This window comes from Tyto alba, unplaced genomic scaffold (genome assembly GCF_018691265.1).
Source record: "Tyto alba isolate M040663 unplaced genomic scaffold, T.alba_DEE_v4.0 Super-Scaffold_6, whole genome shotgun sequence".
In the NCBI taxonomy this organism is placed as follows: domain Eukaryota; kingdom Metazoa; phylum Chordata; class Aves; order Strigiformes; family Tytonidae; genus Tyto; species Tyto alba.
In genome coordinates, this window is record NW_024881327.1 from 31659754 (window position 1) to 31679210 (window position 19457).

The 19457-nt window shown below is 34.5% G+C and overlaps 1 protein-coding gene across 3 annotated transcripts in view; it reads left to right on the forward strand.

Annotated features, from left to right (window-relative positions):
• The window catches only part of ARAP2 (ArfGAP with RhoGAP domain, ankyrin repeat and PH domain 2), a 138345-nt gene that overhangs the window by 75978 nt on the left and 42910 nt on the right, over positions 1-19457 (forward strand). For all 3 annotated transcript variants that reach the window (XM_042808248.1, XM_042808249.1, XM_042808250.1), the window contains exons 19-24: positions 1521-1584; positions 9183-9346; positions 11369-11581; positions 14336-14441; positions 16327-16474; positions 17326-17394. In XM_042808248.1, coding sequence (XP_042664182.1) covers positions 1521-1584; positions 9183-9346; positions 11369-11581; positions 14336-14441; positions 16327-16474; positions 17326-17394 — 764 coding nt within the window. The remainder of the gene's footprint in view (positions 1-1520; positions 1585-9182; positions 9347-11368; positions 11582-14335; positions 14442-16326; positions 16475-17325; positions 17395-19457) is intronic.

A 19457-nucleotide genomic window follows, 5' to 3' on the forward strand; every position in this document is an offset into this window, starting at 1 on the left:
TGGGATATATCTCCAGCCATGCAACGGTCGCTTCCACCATTGTAAACACATGGTGCTTGCCTTGCTGAGTTTGTGGGTATGTGATATAGTCAATCTGCCAGGCCTCTCCATATTTCAGCTGTCGTCCTCCATACCACAGAGGCTTTAATTGCTTGGCTTGCTTGATTGCAGCACATGTTTTGCATTCATGGATAACCTGTGTAATACTGTCCATGGTCAAGTCCACCTCTCAATCCCAAGCTCATCTATATTTTACATCTCTTCGTTGATGGCCTGAGGTGTCATGGGCTCACTGAGCTATAAATCATTCACCCTTATGTTGCCAGTCCAAATCCACCTGAGCCACTTCAATCTTAGCAGCTGACCCATCTGTTGATTGTTTTGGTGTTCTTCAGTGGCTTGACTCTTGGGTGCGTGAGCATCTATGTGATGTACTTTTGCAACCAGCTTCTCTACCCAAGTAGCGATATTTGCCATAATTCAACAGCCTAGATGCGTTTACCTCTGTGCTGAAATGAAACACCCATTTAGCTTTTGGCTGAAAATATTTTTTGCTTGGATTTTGATTTTTAAATACTAGCTGTATAGGAGTTGTACTTCTTGGCAATATTATATATTCATACTCCTATCTTTTCTTAGATTTCTGGTTTCCCCAGAATAAATATGTTCCACTATTAACACTGAATTGTATGACTGAAACATGTGAAATAATGAATCATCAGTGGAAGTATAGTCACTTACCTTCTTGATATTTGACTGAGTAAATGTAAATGAGGTCAGGATTATGTGTGATACAAAACCATCATTTAACATGCATCAGAATATGTTTACTGAGCTTCGTTGATATTCATGACTTTACTGTCTCTGGGAATTAGCTGAGATAAGATGATTATATATAAGATCTAAACTTTGAAATAATTAACTTTTCAGAACTTTGAATTAGTAAGCAGCTTACATTTAATTTACCATTTTTAGTATAGTGCAAAGTGTAGTTTTATACACACTGTTACTGAAAGCTGTCCAGATATATTTTCTTTATTATGTATAATATAGGTGTTTTGCAGGGTGATTTTTTTAAGCAGGAATAGCATAAGGCAACATAAAGAAGGGTGGCAGTGTTCACAGTGTAACATAGCTCACGTTATGTTATTGTAAATATTTTCAGCCATTAGGGTGTAAGTAAATGGATGGATTAAAAAATCTAGCTTATTTCTGAATCATTATGTCTTCTAAAACTTGCATTTGCAAATTTAATTTTAATATAATAAAACACTGTAGCATGTTTTCACATTAAAAAGTACCTGCTTAACCTTTCTTTATAATTTTCTGTATTAATTTTTCTTGTAAATGTGAGAGTATTGTGGTATTTTGTAGTTTTGTTTCTATTATCAGCAGCATTCTATATTTGAAAAGTTTAAGAATGCCATGCTCCTTTTGTCACTGAAGATCATTTTGAAAAAACTTGTCTATATGTATGTGTCTGTGTAGGTCATATAAATATGTATGTATTTTGTTTTCAGCAATCAGTAGTGTGATGCAAAATGGAGAGAAAATAGACGTCCTACTGCTTGTTGAAAAAGGAAGGTAAGTTTCCCATCTGAATAAAGCTTTGATCTGCTTTTATATTGATGTCTTAGAATTCTTGCTGATCAGTCATAGAGCTTTTTCACTTGCAGTTTCTAGAGAGCGAGTAAATTTGCAGTCTTTTTAAAGGAGGGAAAGTCTTTGTGTATCAATTACGTTTTATGTCTGTGTCAGGAAATGCTAACAAGTACTGCTTAATTAAAAGCAGTTTTCCCACTGAGAAAATTATTCCCAGTCAGATTAGTCTGCCAATAACTATTTCTTCAAAAGGACCTAACTTCTTTTACCCTCCAAAGAAAGAGTACCTCTTTGGATTATTTACCACTTCTCAATTTTTTTATCACTTCCCAGAATTCTGTCTCAATCTGTGTAGGTCAGGATTGAGAGAGTATGTATGCGTCCCCTAGTTAGTCCTACGGTTGTATCTCATCTCAGTTAACAACATACTAGCTACAAAAAAACATACCCGTGAAGCTAACATGATCCATATCTTATTCCAAGTAGATAATATTCTGCTGATATGACTGTCAAATATAGTGATATGGGAGGTTGAAACTTGAAGTGAGGTAGGGTATTTCTGCCTCATATATGGGTACAAATTTAAACATGAAAGTAAAATTATTGAAAATAAATCTTATTTTGTAATAGGTTGGGTATTTTTTAATTTCAATGATTATGGGGCAAATGTCTGTGCAAGAGGTGGTGCAGGGTTTATACAGTCTTCTGAACATCCAGTAATAGATTAATAAAGGAAGAATGTTTTTCTCTTTGGGGAAACAAAAAAACCCAAACCACAGATACCTTTGACATCTATTCAGAGTTGGAGAAGCTTGCTGGAGAAACTCATTATAACTTGTGTTTTCTGAATTTTAACTCTTCCTAAGATACTGTTTAAGTTCCAGAATTCAGTAAAGTGATGCAGATCAGAAACAAACAGTTTTTCTGGTTGTTTTTTTTTTTTTTTTCAGAGAAGCATATTGAAAGATTCAGCATTAAGTAAGCTGCACAGACCCACCAGGGAACCAGAGTTATCCTATTCAAGGTGCAGTCCAGTAGATGAATACAAACTGTACATCTAATTTCGTAGATATCAGTGCTGAGCAAAACTTCTAGCTCCAAGCCAGCTTTTATTATTTCTTTCATTATAATATTTCTGTCAAGTGAGGGTAGGTTTTCCCTTAGCTGCTTTAATAGTTTAATGGAAATTCTGAACTATTTGGAAATAATTTCAACACAGGGCACTGGCTGATTTATGGTGGCCATGAATATGTTTAATTTTTCTTCACTGACGCCTGCCATAAAGCACTTAAATGCATAGTGTTCACATTATCTTAACCATTAAAAAACAGATGGTATATAAGCTTTGGCATAGTGATTCTTACTTAGGATATTACTCCAAAAGTATCCAGGTGTTCAGCACAGTTGCATGATATTGCATCTTGCAGTGATAAGAAATTTAATGTGTGTGTGTGGACCATGATTAAGTATAAAATCACTTATCTTTAGACTCAGTTATTGTAAATGGAAACAAAACCAGCAATCCTCCTGTCCCTCCACACCCTAGATAAATTAATTAATACCTCTGAGACATCATCAACATCAACTAAATGATATATCATACTTTCTAGGTTTTCATATTTTGTCATTTTATAGCAGTGCTTCTCTAAAGCCAACTTTGGCATAGATTGATCACTTGGAGGAGACCCTATACTGATGTATTGAACAACTTTCATGTTGATTTGTTAGTCACTTAAACACAAGATAAATGATAAAATCCACAAAAAACAGTTTTGCAAGAATGAAACAAAACAAGTAGAATTTTTCCACAATTAAGAGAAATTTGAAAAAAAACAAACCTAAACAACCCTGCCTTCTTTACATAAGGAAATAAATGTGGTCAATGTCTTACATCTTGCTAAATTTTGTTAGACAGTGATGAAAATACCTTGAGTATGCTCATACCGTTCTGTCATTTTTGTTACTGACTTCAAACTAACTTCCCATTACTTACAGATACTTATGCCTTTTTATCAAGTCTCAGTTACTGGATTGATTAATTAGGGAAAATAATACATTACATGTATCATATACTTTTTTCTTTGACACTTTTTTCCTTTGGCTACTGTAGGCAAACAAATGATTTAAGTTGTTACAAATGGACTTCTCACTTAAGAGTGATTGCACACACAAGTAAACAGTTTCAGAACTATAAAAACTTCAAGTTTTTCTGCTGAAATAATTATAATGTAATATATCTATGAATTCTGGACCTTTAAAAATATTTAGTAAATTTATGTGTATGTTAAATTCATGGAGCACATGAAGTTAACATTCATCTGATCCATAACTACTCAGAGTTTACAATTGATTTTGGGCTGCAAGGTGCATAATGCTTTCCAGATTGTATAAAATACAAGAATTCAAAGAGAATACTACCAAAAGGCACGTGAGATTTTTCTGAAGTGTCTTAGGTATGAATACAATCCACTTCTTTCCTCCCCTTTTTTTCCCCCTTTTCCTCTACCTTGTTTTCTACTTAGTGTCTTGCTGGTCATTTATTCTCTATCTGGCATGTTCAGTGAAAGACTACCAGCTCAGAAATAAGAGGTGGTAATCATAATATACATTGCAAAGTAATAATATATCATGAGAAGCTGAACCAGGCTAAAACATTTTCAAAGCAAAAAGTCTCTTTCTCTTTTGAAGATTGTTGGGCTTTTTGAAGCTCAGTGTACCTCCTAAATTTTCACAATAATCCTAAACTTTTTCTAATTCTTGATTATTTTTTTTTTTCTGATGTCAAATTTATTTCATGTTTGTCTTCGGGTATCTTTGCAAAAGTGAATTAGAGATGAACACATTCCCTTTTGTAGTGCCTATTGAAATTTTACTGCACTCTGATCTCTATTGGAGCATATTGTCCAACCTCTTAGAACTATCTCCAACCTAGCTCGAAATCCCGACTTCTCACAACACTGTTTTCTTACACCATAATGAGATGGTCATTCACCCTCTTATGTTCTGCTTTCATAGTTAAAATGCGTCTTGACTTCTTGCTAGAAATAGCAATTCATTTTCCAAATTTCTGTGTCTAACAATTCCCTCTGTCACAAAGAGATGTCCTCTGGTTTGCTCCATACTCGGTTTGGATTTTTTTCCTCTTGATCTCTCATATCTATTTGTAATATTCATGAAGTGACTGGTGATACTCGATCTCTTGTTGCGGTCCAAAGAGAAGTTGCATAGTAGATGAAGAAGCTACTCCTGTGTAGTTCAACAGCGGAATCTGTACACTGAAGAGAGGAAAGGTGTCTGAAAGCAACTGTATACAGAAATTTCTGAGTATATGTTCTATATATAAAATGTGCTGCAAACTCTCTAATACCATACTTCAGGGAAAATCAGTTGTGCAGACAAATCAGTTTCAAATGTTTCTTCTTCTGTAATCATTTAAGCTCTCTCTCAGGTGTCAGCGAATGTTTTCAGACCATAATGTAACCCAGATGGTGCTTTTTTTGTTTGTTTGTTTTGCCTGTTACACTTCTCTTGTAGTTAGCTCTTTCTTATTATAGATAATAAACCTTCCCTACATACTGGCACAATTTCTTTATGCTGATCGTTCATTAATTACAATGACGTCTTCTTAATCCTTTGATGACAGCAGTAAGATTTCTTGTAAAATGCAGTTATGAGCATAAAATTCGAGAATCCAGAAATAATCTAAATATAAGACTCAGATGAGTGAAAGAACTTGTGCTTCCCGTATGATGTGCTGGGCATAAGACCCTTAATATCCTTTGAAGAAATATTTACAATCTTTGTTATATATCTGTAATTATTAGTGGAATTTTCATGCCTTAGTTGCAATTTGATTATTCCAATATGAGTTCATAGCAAAGCGTGCCTTCTCAGTACCTTTGTTTTGAGACATGTAGATTATTGGAATTGCTTGAAAATTGCTGGTGAACACAGAGTTGTGCTGATGTCTGTTTCTCACAATTTTTCCCCACAACCCTTAACCAGAATCACTTAGTATCACTGATTTCCCAATGCAGAGTTGTGCAACAAAGCATACAGACATAGCTAAAGCTAATAGACTTTGCAAGATGGGTTAAAGATAAGCCTTTGCATTGTTGTGGATGGAGCGTGCTCACGTATATTGTTTGTCTGACTACTGGTGCAGTGGGATGTGATGATAGTCCATAATAAAGTTGAAAAGCTAACAGTTGATGTTGAGACAAGGTGATCTTGGACTGCTGCAGTCATTTGTGTCAATTCAGTTGCCTCAGTTCACTAAGGCAGAAACCTATGTTGGTGGACCTTCTTGTTTCAGTACTTAATTTATTAATTTATTGGGTATGGACAGTATGTGCTTTACACTTAGCAAAAACTCTGCCATTATCCACTGACCCAGGACAAGTCACTATTGCTAAATATTTGTTATGAAGTGTGTGCTTTTTATCAATTTTGTGAGCTGGAAGAAGTAGCACATATATAAACATACTGTAGAAGACACTGAATTTATATGGTAGGAATGCATTTCAGTCCAGAGTCTGTACAAATTAGTTGTTAGTCTGCATGATAGGTAGATCCTTATAAAATTTGTAGTAAAAATTCTTTCAAACATGATTACTTCTATAAACTTAGAAGTACTCGACATTATGTTGCTCAGTTTTGTGGTACATGGGACATCAGTACACTTCAGTCTGTGTTTATATACTTAGTCCTAAGCCTGGCATTTAATATAATGTTATATTTTGATAATAGCAATTAGTTTGAGAAATACATGTATTTGTTATTATTAATGTCTCTGAAAACTATGTGGAAGAAATTATGACATTGACATGAAAAGCAGAAGCTAGATCTGCAAAGCTGCCTCTGTTACTTCATGAAGTTCTGTAGAAAACTTCTATTGTGCTTTGAGGAAAGATCTGCTTTTCTACTGGTAACTATTTCCCCTTTCCTTTTCATACCACCTTCCAGGTTCATGGAGATCAACAAATGGTTTCCAAATAGGAAAAAAAGGTTGTTAACTTTGGCTGAAAGTGTTAAAATTAGAAGGATGTTTAAATTTCTTATTCGTACAATGTTACATGTTTTTATGATTTTAATGAATTCTAGGTCTGCTCTCTCTTCGCTAAAAATACCACGGTTTAAGATGAGCTTTCTAAGCCACTTCCACAGTAAATTGACTGAATTCTGAACTGTGTCTGGTACTGCTTTCATTTCCTTTTCTCCCTTCTACTCTTTTATGGTGCTGTAATAAATACTGAAATTGCTTCTCTGACTTTAGGTGATCACTCTGGAGAGTCTTGACTGAGCAAAATTCATATATTTTTTTTTTAAAATAATTAGTTGTCTTCTGTGAACAATTCAAGTTGACAATAGCAGCAAGATTTTTCACATTTACAGTTTTTTACTAGTGACTTAACTTTCATGACTGTGTTGGTGCTATAGTGCTGCTACTTAAACAGATACCTCATTTTCTTTGTTAATAATTAAGTAACCTCTTCCTCTGTAATTTGAATAATTTGAGTTTAACTCAACAGCTTTTCAAATTTTACAAAGCAATGAGAGCAGCATTTCTTGGTAGTTCTGATGTTTTTTCTAATGTGATGCATTGAGGGGAAAATGGAAAGATCCATAGAAAACAACATGGTCTTTTTCACATAGTTTAGGTAATTCATATATCATGACATTTGACTGACAGGCACATGATTTAGACTTCCATATCTCTGAAAAAATACAGATAAATTCAAATTACCTTTGAAGTTCAATACACTACTATATTGCCTCTCTCCTCCTCTGGTATCAATTCATTGATATAAAGCAGAATTGCCCTTTTCTTGTTTAAAAGCAATAATATTTTCACTTTACAGTATGCTGCTTCCTGTACATATCATAATCCTTTAGATAACAAAAAAATAATCTGTTGAGACTTCCATTTATTCTTTTGCATAATACCATAATGCAATCCTGCTGTTTTGCAGGAAAAATAAAAACACAGTAATACGCCTATATGTGTGCATCTCTTGTGTTGGGAAGCACCGTAAATCTTTATAAATCATAGTCCTAACCTCTGCTGATCTGTGAATAGTAATACTAAAGGAATGGTGTGATGTGAACTGTCAGACTCTTTTTCACTCAGTTCAAACTTTTAAATTTCTTCTTCTATATGGCTACAGCAATACCGGAGGATGTCAGGGTGATGTGTTGTTTAGAATTCTGGTTGAGAGCCACCCATATAGCATATTCATTCTGACAAGTCTTTAGAAAATGTTTGATAGTATTGAATTAAGCACAATCATTTTGCTGTAAAAATTTCAGAGCTTTATGCAAATTATTGTTTTTTCTTAATGGAAGAGAGAGGCTGTGTTTCTACTAGCCACATATGTATAGTAGTTAATAGGATTTTCGAAATCATGAAGTAGAGATTTTTTAAAAGGGGGCTTCAGTAAGGTGAAATATTTCAGTGTTTCCTACTCTATCGCTGAATGGCTAAGTCTGTATGTTGGATCCTGAGAATACTTCAGATCCTGGGTCTGTGTGTGTATATTGACTGCATCCTTACTTTGTGTCAAGATGGAAATGCTAGAATGGAAACTTTTAGAAAAGCAAAATTGAAAGATGCTAAAATGCTAAGATGCTAAAAAAAATTTGAAATTAAATATTCCGTGATTACATGAAATGTTTGGGATTTTTTTTTAAATAAAATAATAAAAAATAGTTTGTTTATATTTTGATGAAAATATTTTCATAGAAATTCAGTGGAACATTTTAACTTTTCCTAATTAGCAATTGTCATTAAAGAAAATTAATCCCTTGCATTTCTTCAGTGGGAGATGCGGAGTATGTATGTAGAAAAGTTTGTTTGCTATTTTAACACTGAAAACAGTTGTTCATTACATACATGCATATGGGTGGACACGCACCCTTAAACTTTTCAATTTTGGAGTTGTCTCTTAGAAGCCAGACTGTTGGGGTAAATAAAGGAGGTTATTTTAACATGTTTAAGTAATAAAACCAGAACAGGGCTGTGGTTTGAGATAAATAGGTAATTAAAGTGTTTCTTTAACTTACTTTACCTCAACTCTTATTTTTCCATACATGTTCCTTAGCTCTGTGATTTCCTGAGGGTGATCATTTTGATACATATGAAGGAGGGAAGTTCAGTATGTCTCAACTCTACAGAATTAGAGAGTGGTAGAATAGAAGAGAAAGAAAGCCTTTTTCAGTACTGAAAGCTGTCTCTCAATCTCTATTTCCCGATTAACTGTGAGTTGGACTTATGAATGCTGCACAGTATAGAAGCAAGAGTGAAGAAGAGTAATTAAAATGTTGGTCAGGTCCTTTCAGGGCCTGTGACAGTGTTGGCGGATCTTCTTTCATTTATTGGGACACTGCAGGTACAAATGTAGTTGGGAAAAAAAAAATGCTGTAACAAAAGGCCACCACCACAGCTTTATGTGGTGGAAGGTGCCTTGATATCTCATTCTAAGTATTTCTTATTTTTTCCAGACATCTGCTATGTTGCTGTAGTACAATAAAATTAGTTCTCTATTTCTTTCCTGCATTCAAAATATTTTTATGCTTTTCAGAACGCTATACATCCATGGCCATACGAAGCTGGATTTCATGGTCTGGTATACTGCAATTGAAAAAGCAGCAGGTACAGATGGTAATGCATTAGAAGATCAGCAGCTCAGCAAAAATGATGTTCCTATTATAGTGGACAGCTGTGTAGCATTTGTTACACAGTATGGTAAGTATAGTGGATTTTATTCAACCTAAGATCATTTGTGTAATATCTAAGCCCCCACATGATCAGATCTTACTGGATGAGTTTATGTATTGCGTAGAGTAAAACCATACCCCTTGTTAACCTTACCACTCTTCGATGCGATGGAGAAGTACATTACCACACATCTGAGAATGGGCAGTTTGGGGAAATACAGCTTGGTAGATGCCCTTTATAGACACCTTTCTACTTTAAAAATTGACTTGCTTGCCTGATGTAGCTCAAGCCTTAGGGTCCAGTGCCTCAGTACAGAACACCTCAGCCCTGAACATAAGCTATGTGAACCAGGAAAGGCTATGGCCTGGACTGGTCAGCATATCTTCTGTGAAACTGTTATTAACTGTGGACCCCAATTCAGTCTTAAGGCTGCTGTTTTTTTCAGCATAATAGCCTAAGAACCTATAGTCAGTTACTGTTTAAGTGAATTTTGCCAGCATAACTTTCCATAGCATTAGATCATATGCAGATGATGTCTGCATCCTTTTTACTACTGCACATTCATCAGTTTTCATGTGAAATGCTAAATGCGTATCAACCCTGTACAAATCTTTTTTCAGGATAGATGTGTCTGTGGCCTCTGTCAGTACAAGAGCGCTTAATTTATATTTCAGTGATGGAAGTCTAACTAAAGAAATTTTGAATATGGCAATCCTGTGTTATGTTAAATAGTTGTGTCTGGGTTACTATTGCCTAAAACCAAGAAAAAAAACATTTTTTTCTAAATTATTTTTTAATCATTAGCAATAAGAATTATTCTAAATGTAGTTTACATTGTTTCATGCACTGAAATTTTATTAAAGTAGGGTAATTATGTCTGCCACTCAGAACATTTGCTCATGTATGTTCTAAATAAAAATTAAATTTCCTATTGTCTTTTAAATAATATATCAAAAAATATGGTTTTTCAGGATCACCATTACTCAATGTTAAAATACTGGCTTGAAAGCTGAAGGAATTATTTGTATGCATTACTTGTATGCATGCACGTTTTTGTGTCATCATGGTAAGGGTTCTGTCTTGTGGTGTACAGTTGACAGACACTATCAGGTCCCACAGTTGTTCCTGACACAAAGGCAGTATCAAATGATAGTGCTTGTGGGCATTACAGGAAAGGTGAATTGCAAGAACATGAGACATGATTTCACAGGTTTTGACAGAGTACTTAATTTGACAGGTACATAAGAAAAACAGGGTTTTGTATAAAATACGATTCTCTTTCAAGAAATGTGGGGAATGTGGGAAACACCTCTACAAAGAGAAACAATGAGATTGCACATCTATGCCAAACTTCCACAGGTTTGGAAAAGAAAAAAAAAATGTTTTGGCTACTCACATATGCAGTAATTGAAGGTAGTCTTAACTGTGTTATAGACTATGAATTTTCTTTTAAGTTGGCCTTGGACTTTGGTGTTTTTAGTTGTTAAATACAAGAGTAGTGGCTGCCTGAATGTAAGAAAAATCAGAAAAAAGGAATACTTTCTAATTATCTTGAGGCTTTTAAGAGTGAAAAGTTTCAGGTTAAATTAATACAGTAATACTTTACTGAGTCATAATTTGAGTTGATCAGTATGGTAATAAAATGTAGGGAGTTTTGCTCATGAAAGCAGCTGTGTTTTAAGTGTAATACAACATCAGTCATCAAAACTTATTTCCTTTACTGAACTTTTTGAAACTATTGTTTCAGGAAGTCCTGAAGAGATTTGAGGATTTGATTTGCCTGTAAATTATTATTGAAATTGTGATCCCAGGCTTGCTTAATATTATGATATGTATTTTTGTAAAGAGGTCTGGTTGGGTGTAAGCAGACCTCACAGGTTTTTTACTAACAAAGTGAGTATGTGCAAAAGGTCAGAGAGATTTTAGCAGGAAGTACAATGTAATGTGTTTGAGAGCTGGATACGCTTTTCATATAAAAATGTTTGGAATTTTTAAAAGAATACTGAATTTTACATTTATTTATTTTTCTGTCCTGTATTTCTGTAACAGGTTTAGGTAGCAAGCAGATCTACCTTAAGAATGGTGATTCTTCCAATGTGGTTGAACTGCTGGAAAGCTTCAAAAAAGATGCAAGGAGTGTTAAACTAAGAGCAGGAAAACATCAGCTTGAAGATGTGACTGATGTACTGAAGAGTTTTCTTTGTCAAATAGATGATGCACTTCTCACTAAAGAACTTTATCCATTCTGGATCTCTGCATTAGGTAACGTATTCAGTAGCACTCAATACAAGACATGTTGTATGTGCATTTTCAGCATCAAATTTGAGGGGGTTGTTAATAACTTGCCCTGTGTCACCCTATGTTATTTGATAATCAGCAGAACAATTTTAGTGAGGAAAAAAAAAAATTAGAGCTTGGCTGCAATAGACTTACGTTAATCAGAGATGATTTTATTGCTTTTAAGTGAACCATAATAATAACAACAAATGTCGATGTTTCCTTGACAATACATCTGTAAACAGTAGACCAGTATTGCACTGTGTTATAGTTGGATCAGTCAAGCTAATAAGTGATGTTTAATATTTTATGGAAGCATTGATAGTAGAATTCAAGAAATAGACAAACATTAGAGTAGGAAAAAAGTGTATACGCTGTCTTTTGACCATATGTAGAAGTATAGTTCAAAAGTGGCAAAATGTTGATGCTACCATCTGCATGATAGTTAAATTAGAGTCTTGTTGCTTAATTTCTTAAAATATCTTTTATGAACATTCACACAAAGCTATGTATATTAACAGTGTTAACTTGTTAACAACTGTCACTTGTTTTTTGTTTCCTTAGAAATATTAATTTAATTTGAAAGAAAATTTAAATAACTTCAACACAAACTGTAACTTGTGGTGTATTTAAAACATGAGGATGTGTGTCTCTGTATGGTTGAAAACAGAACCATGAGATTACCAATACATTGATTAGTTACTGATTACATAAATTGTGATGATTTTTATAGTGTTCTTTCAAAACAGCTATACTTCTATTTGTTTCTGTATTCCAGTATTTCCCTCCGAAACTGTGCTATAAAATTGCAGATGATACATTGCAATAAGAGATGCTTAAGAAAAGCTAAGATAGAACATTGATTTCTGCATTAATGCGTTGAAATCATATAGGAGTATTTACTCTGTGGCGAGTTTTGTCTTAAAAAAAATACTAAAAACATATTCCTCTCTGATTTTGTTTAAGCTCAAACATATGTACATTAATATGAACCACTAGAAGCGGGGGAAATTCAAGTATGAATATTATACCTTTTGACCTTTAACCTCAATTTGGACAAACTAGAAGAAAGAATATTAAGAATTCTTTCACTTACAGTGCTGTCCTGGTTTGGGCTGGAATAGAGTTAATGTTTGGTTTTGGTAACTAGAATAAAGCTGTGGTTTGGATTCAGTATGAGTTTTGGCATGAGAATGCTGATAGCACACGGAGATTTCACGGACTCTCCAACTCCCCATGTCCTGCCCATGCACAAGTGCACAAGAACCAGGGAGGGAGCACAGTCAGAGCACCAGACCCAAACTGGCCAATGAAATATTCCTATTATGGAAAGTCATGCTCACTATATAGACGAGAGGTGGTCGGGAAGAGGCTCTCTCTTGCTTCTAGGATTGCGATTGTGGGATCTTGATATTTTGGGATCGCTAGCCGGGAGCAGGCTGGATGTTGGTCAGTGGGTGATGAGCAATTGCATTGTGTATTGCCCGTTTATATTTTCTATTACTGTCACCTTTTTATTTTATTACTATTATTAAACTGTTTCTATCTCAATCTTTGAGTCTCCCTTTGCCTCTCCAATTCCCTCCCCCATTCCCAGGGTGGGGGGGGAGGATGGGAGAGCAGCTGCATGGTTTGGCTGCCGACCACGCTCAAACCATGACAAATGCTCTCATCATAAATCAGAAAACATTGTATCTGTATCAGTTTAGATTTAAGTTAGATCTTTTGTGAAAGTGCATAATGGCATTACAGTGATATAATTTCCTGATTTGTACCTGGGGCTAAAATTCTGCGTCAGCTTTACAGCAGAGAATCCTGTCCTGTTATAGTTAAGTGACACTGAAAGTACTTGCGGAAGGAGTAAAACACTGAGGAAGATAGAGGAGAAGACCTTCAAAGTGTTTTTTTTTTTTTTTCTTGTTTGTTTGTTTACTATTTCTTCCAATTACCAAAGAAATCAAAACATAGTGCAGTAGTTAGTGGAGAATGGTAGCAATCAGCTAGAAGAGATGAGAGTAGTTCTGTGCTTTTTCTTTTCAGAATCTTGAGAGAAGCAAGGGACTGAAAAGAAAAAGATAAATAAATAAATAAAATTTACATTAAGTTTGCTCATGTCCCAAGCAAGATTGTGTTCTGTAATATTTATGCAGCACAGCAAGGCAAACTTAACTTGAATGTAGAGAGCTGTGGCTCTCAGACACTGTAATTCCCAAGACTGGAATTCCTATCATCATTTCTGCCACTGTTCAGCTATGTAACTTTGTACAACTTATTCAACACTCCTTCCCCTTTGCTCTCCTCTTATCAATCATATATAGTTGGATCTTTAAACTACTTTGGACCTTCAGACGCTTTTCCAATAAAAATCAAAAAAGATGAAAAGGTCTTTTCTTTTCTCATCTCTGAGAACTCTTAGAAGTACATTTGCACTTGTGCATACACAGATGCACTCACGCATATACAGGCAGAAACTACAGATTAAATATCCTTTGAGAGGAAAAGCAATTGCTCTCCTGGGATTTACTCTTTAGACTGTAGGAAATGGTCCTTGAATATAGAACTGGCCCTCTATTGCTATTACTGTTTCCCTGAACTTGTGTGCAGTAATCAACTTTGTTAATAGTAGATTTCCAGTATTGCTTTTATGAAGAGGTTGATTAGGTAAATTGTTAATGAGAACTACTGTTGTTTTTTACTGTGCATTGCTATTAATGCTCAATGGTTATTATTTTCCGGCAGATACACAGAATGAAAAGGAACGTGTGAGGAAGTATGGAGCTTTTATTCGGACTCTTCCACCAGTCAATAGGGCAACTTTGGCTGCTTTAATTGAACATCTTTACAGGTCAATGCAAATGATGCACAGTAACAGAGAAATTCTTGTAATGTGTTCTCAGTATAACTCTACTATAAATGAAATGTGGTTTGTTTCATTAACTAGTAAGCATCAAAAGCTTACCTAGTTGTGATCATTAATTATATTTGATTCCCTTTAATTTATAATGTGTTTTTTTTTTTTTTTTTATTTGAGTGTATTTTTAGCAGTAGGTATCTATAAATATCAATGGAACGGAACAACCTGACAACAAGAGAGGGCTGCCAATATATGTGTCCAAGTAGGGTAATTTTTGATGTAGCTTCTTTATATGAACTCATTTCACCCCAGTCTGCTAATCTTCCAGGGAATTGTTGCAAATGGTTCTTGAAGTAAAAAGATTTTTTTAATAGGGAAAATGTCCTCCACAATCTATATTGCACATAGTAACTTTGAGAATTAGCTACCCTTTCCATTTTTCATCAATGCTTCATTTTGCAACTGAGGTGGTGGTAGAGAATATCCAAATATAAACTTGTGTAAGCAGCAAAGGTCATGTCTTATTCCTATATCAAGTAAACAGCAGCAAATGTATAAAGAATGTGTGACTTGGATGATTCTGCAGTGTCATGGTTAAATAGTAATGGCTTATGTTATATTATTGATTGAACATGTCAAATTATATTTCTGGTAAATTGTAGTGGATAGAGACTGTGTAGAACCTTTTCTTTACAGGATATTGTGCTCAGAAATAACATTACATAGCCAGGTACATAGCAGATGTCCTTTAAAAACTATTTATGATTATTAAATTGATTGGTGCCATTATTTGGATAAAGATTGTAGTGAGTATTCCATTTAATTATGTTTCTAAGCTTATCCAGTTCAGATATATTAATATACTGTTATATCTGTTCTGAAAGTAGTTTGAATTTATGTGTATAACAGCCAAAATTCTGTTATACTTTAAAGTGTTTGCTTCTAAGAGAGGATACATTATGTAAACAACAGAACTGGAATGAAAACTTTACCATAAGTATAGAAACTAAGAAACATCTAATTTCTTTCCACATTTTGTGTGATCTTAGATCATATGTCTGTAGGATATACTTACGTAGCATGATATAGTGAAGCCGTATTTAGTGTTGGTGCAGCCTCACTTTGAGTATTGTGTGCAGTTCTGGACCCCACAATTTAAGAAGGATGTCCTTGTATGTGTCCAGAAGAGGACAACAAAGCTGGTAAAAGGGCTGGAAGGCATGTCCTGTGAGGAGCAGCCAAGGATTTTGTGTTTGTCTGGTTTGGAGAAAAGGAGACTGAGGGGCGACCTCCTTGCTCTCTACAGCTCCCTAAGGAGGGGACGTGGGGAGGGAGCTGCAGATCTATTCTTCCTGGGATCCAGTGACAGGACACATGGGAATGGCTTAAAGCAGCACCGGGGGAGCTTCAGACTGGACATTAGGAAGCATTTCTTCACCGAGAGGGTGGTCAAACACTGGAACAGTTTCCTAGAGAGTTGGTTGATGCCACAAGCCTGTCAGTGTTTCAGAGGCATTCAGACAATGTCCTTAATAACATGTTTCAACTTTTGGGCAGTCCTTAAGTGATCAGGCAGTCAGACTAGATGATCATTGTAGGTCCCTTCCAACTGAACTATTCTATACTATTTTTATTCTATTCTAAATAATTTTGATATCACTAGAGATGCAGATAGAAAGTATAAGTTTTCATTTCTGTAATGAGATGTGAGATAATATAAAGAAATGAATATAAAAAAGAAATAACAATATTAGATTTTTTCATTGCATTTTATGTAGTTATTCCTTTTGAAATGCACTCCATATTCTGTAGAGGAGCCTCAGAGAATTAAATGAACAATCACACCTTCTAAGTATGTTTATTTTTCCTTCAACAGGGTGCAGAAGTGTTCTGAAATCAATCATATGAACCCTCACAATCTAGCCATGGTATTTTCCTCATGCTTATTTCAAACTAAAGGCCAAACTAGTGAAGAAGTCAATGTAATTGAAGATCTAATTAAAAATTATGTGCAACTTTTTGATGTAGGTACAATTTATAAAAATATCCTAATTGCTTATCTGTTAGACACGCTAAAATATAGAAATATTCTTAAAGATGATCTTCCTATTAGTTATACTGTCTGAGGATTTGCAGGGCTTTTGAACTCTAATTCACCAGACATAGTTCATTGTCTGCTTTTAGTTTTATTTCCTGTCTAGCTGAGCCTGTGTAGGAAAGACTGTATTTATAGGATCGCTGTGAGCTACTTTTTTCCAACATTCTTCTTGCTGACACCAGTGTACCAATTTTAAGAAAATTTTAAGATTATGGCTATTAAAAATAATACTTCTATTCAAATTTTATGGGCCTGATCAAAACTGAAGCATCGAAGAATTCTGTGTTCTTAGTCTCTGAGCTGTGGTTACAATAAAGACTGGAGAAAGTGTTTGGTTCCATAGGCCTAGAAAGAATATTAAATCCAACTGAATGGAAAAGATACTACTAGCAGCAAACTCTTATTAGCCTTTTTTGTTTTAGAGTTTACTGGGCCACTATAACATTGTTGGGCAATTTTTCATGGAGTCCTTGCTCTTCTAATATGTATTTGGTAAAGTTTATAATAACAAATCCCATCAATGAGTTGCTGTTTCTGACTGATAGGGTATTTTACATAGCTACTTCTATAAAAACCTATTTAACGGTATTGTTAATTGTAACAATATTTGTTATCATTACATTATTGTTAAATATTTACTGTTGTTAGATGTAATGATTCCTCTATATGTTTGTATTTATCTTAGTTTATTATATTAATATACTGTTTTCTAGTTGTAATTTTTATACTAGCTCCTTTATACTTATTAATTGATTAAAAATGATCCATTTTAAACAGATAAATGAAGACCAGGTCAAACAAATGGATATAGAGAACAGCTTTATTACCAGGTGGAAGGACACTCAGGTAAGTGACAAATATCAACTGGTAGGAAAATAATTTTAACAAAGACTTTTTTGGTGTTTACAGGTTTTTATACCTAGATTTCTAAATGTAATTTTCAAACTTTTTATAGTGACCAGTGTTATTAACTACAGACCTGAGGGAAATAAAATGAAATAAAAGAGAGGGCATAAGCTTATAAAGCAAAACAGTTCTGTGTAAAGCATACTGTGGAATTACATTCTGTCCTGAACATTGGGGTAATTTACAGGTTGTTACATGATTTCACTATGCTTCATAAATTGTACAAGTAGGAAATGTTCAAAATTTGCAAGCATAAAAGTGATGACATTTTTTTTTTATTTTATACTTGCATATTATATACCTTCCGGTGTATATTAATACTTTATTTCATGAGCTTTGGGTATACATGGTCTCCCTTCATTAGAGTTTCATCATCCTTTTGAGTTTAAAGAATCTGAATCTTTAGCTGCATCCTGTTTTGTGACCATTTCTAGAACTCCAAAGCACAAGTATTATTTGGGAAGCTTTAAACACATACTAACAGTCAAACTGAACTTTATGATACAATATAAGAAAATGTGAGATCTTATGCCACTTATTATAATCTTGAGTTCCAGTCTTACATGTAACAACTTTTGAGTAACTTCAGAGTCGTAAGAAACAGCAAAGTGATAGCATATTTCACTGTCTGAATAGTATTTGTGTACAGTCTTAATTAAAGCAAAAATTGGTAAGTTTCATAACACCTCCAAGGTGGTTGAATTAAGAGAGGTAAAAGGAAAAGTAAGGAGCTTAAAAACTTTTTCAGAAATCTAAGGTAATGGAGGAGAAGCTTTCAGTGATTTTGGAGCTCATAGGGCTTTAGGAACTAATAGAAAGCTAGCAGAAAAAAATCTATAATTCTTTGTCTGTTGTCTGCATTCCCTCTTCCAGCAACAGTTTTGTGGTACCTTGTAAGCCATCATTAAGAAGACAGGGTCGGTCTTGTAAATACATGTTGCAATTTCATGCTTTGTGAATTGCTATCTGGAGTCTTATTTTTGTCTCATATTCCATTATTGTCTGGGTGGCAGAGTGGCATGAAGCTTTCTGACCATAGTCACCTACGGTGGATGTGCATATAGAGGATAGAATGCCTATTTGCTCCTTTTGGTACCCGATGGGGAGTGACCAAGTCACTGGGAAACAATTTAAGGTTTACTTCTAGTGTCTGTCTTGCAGAATGGAAACATGTGCCTTGGTAATAGCAAAAACCCCCTAAATTTGATAAACCTAAGATCTTTCTGCAAGGCAGGGTTTGAAGTATCTTTAATGGAACTAGCTAATTCTGAGGTCCATGAAAAGGACCCTATTGACATTAGAGATTAAAGTTTTCAAGCCTAAGAGAGTGAAAATGCATAGACTTTTAAATACATTATTTTCTGTGCTTTTAGAACCAAAAAATTACAGCTTCTTATACTATTAACATTTTCCAAGTAACTCTGGAAAGCTGTAATGGTTAAATGTTTGTAATGTCTTCTGTAAAAATTAGGGAGATATGAGAGGATTTTCATGAGTAGAGATAGTGGAGACATTTTAATTAGATAGTGAGGAAAAAGGTAGAAAGGAAACTGAAAGGCTGATGGATTGAATAAAATAGTAGCAACTGCTGGCTAGGTGGGTTTATCTAAAACTGAAGCTGTGAGGAGTATAGAGAAGACCCTAACCCACCCCAGATACCACTGCAAAATCACCTTTATGAAGTATACTCTATTTACAAGGCTGCCTATGGAAAAAAAGAGAGAGATGCTTGCTTTTGGTTTTTTTTTTTTAAAATAAAAGTCTAGGCTTTCTAAAATTGGTAGGATTTTTATTGAAAAACTTTCAGCACCTGAAAAGCTAGTCTTCCAAATTTTAGACTTCATAATCAAATTGGAACCTTTTTGAATAATTGGGCCTCTCTGGACTGGTTTCCCTCAAACAGTCCAGGTTGTTGAGAAGTGGAGTTACAGAAAGATTGGACCAGGATTTTAACTGTTCCATAATTTGCTTTCAGCAAGGTCTCTAGCATTAATAATCAGCTT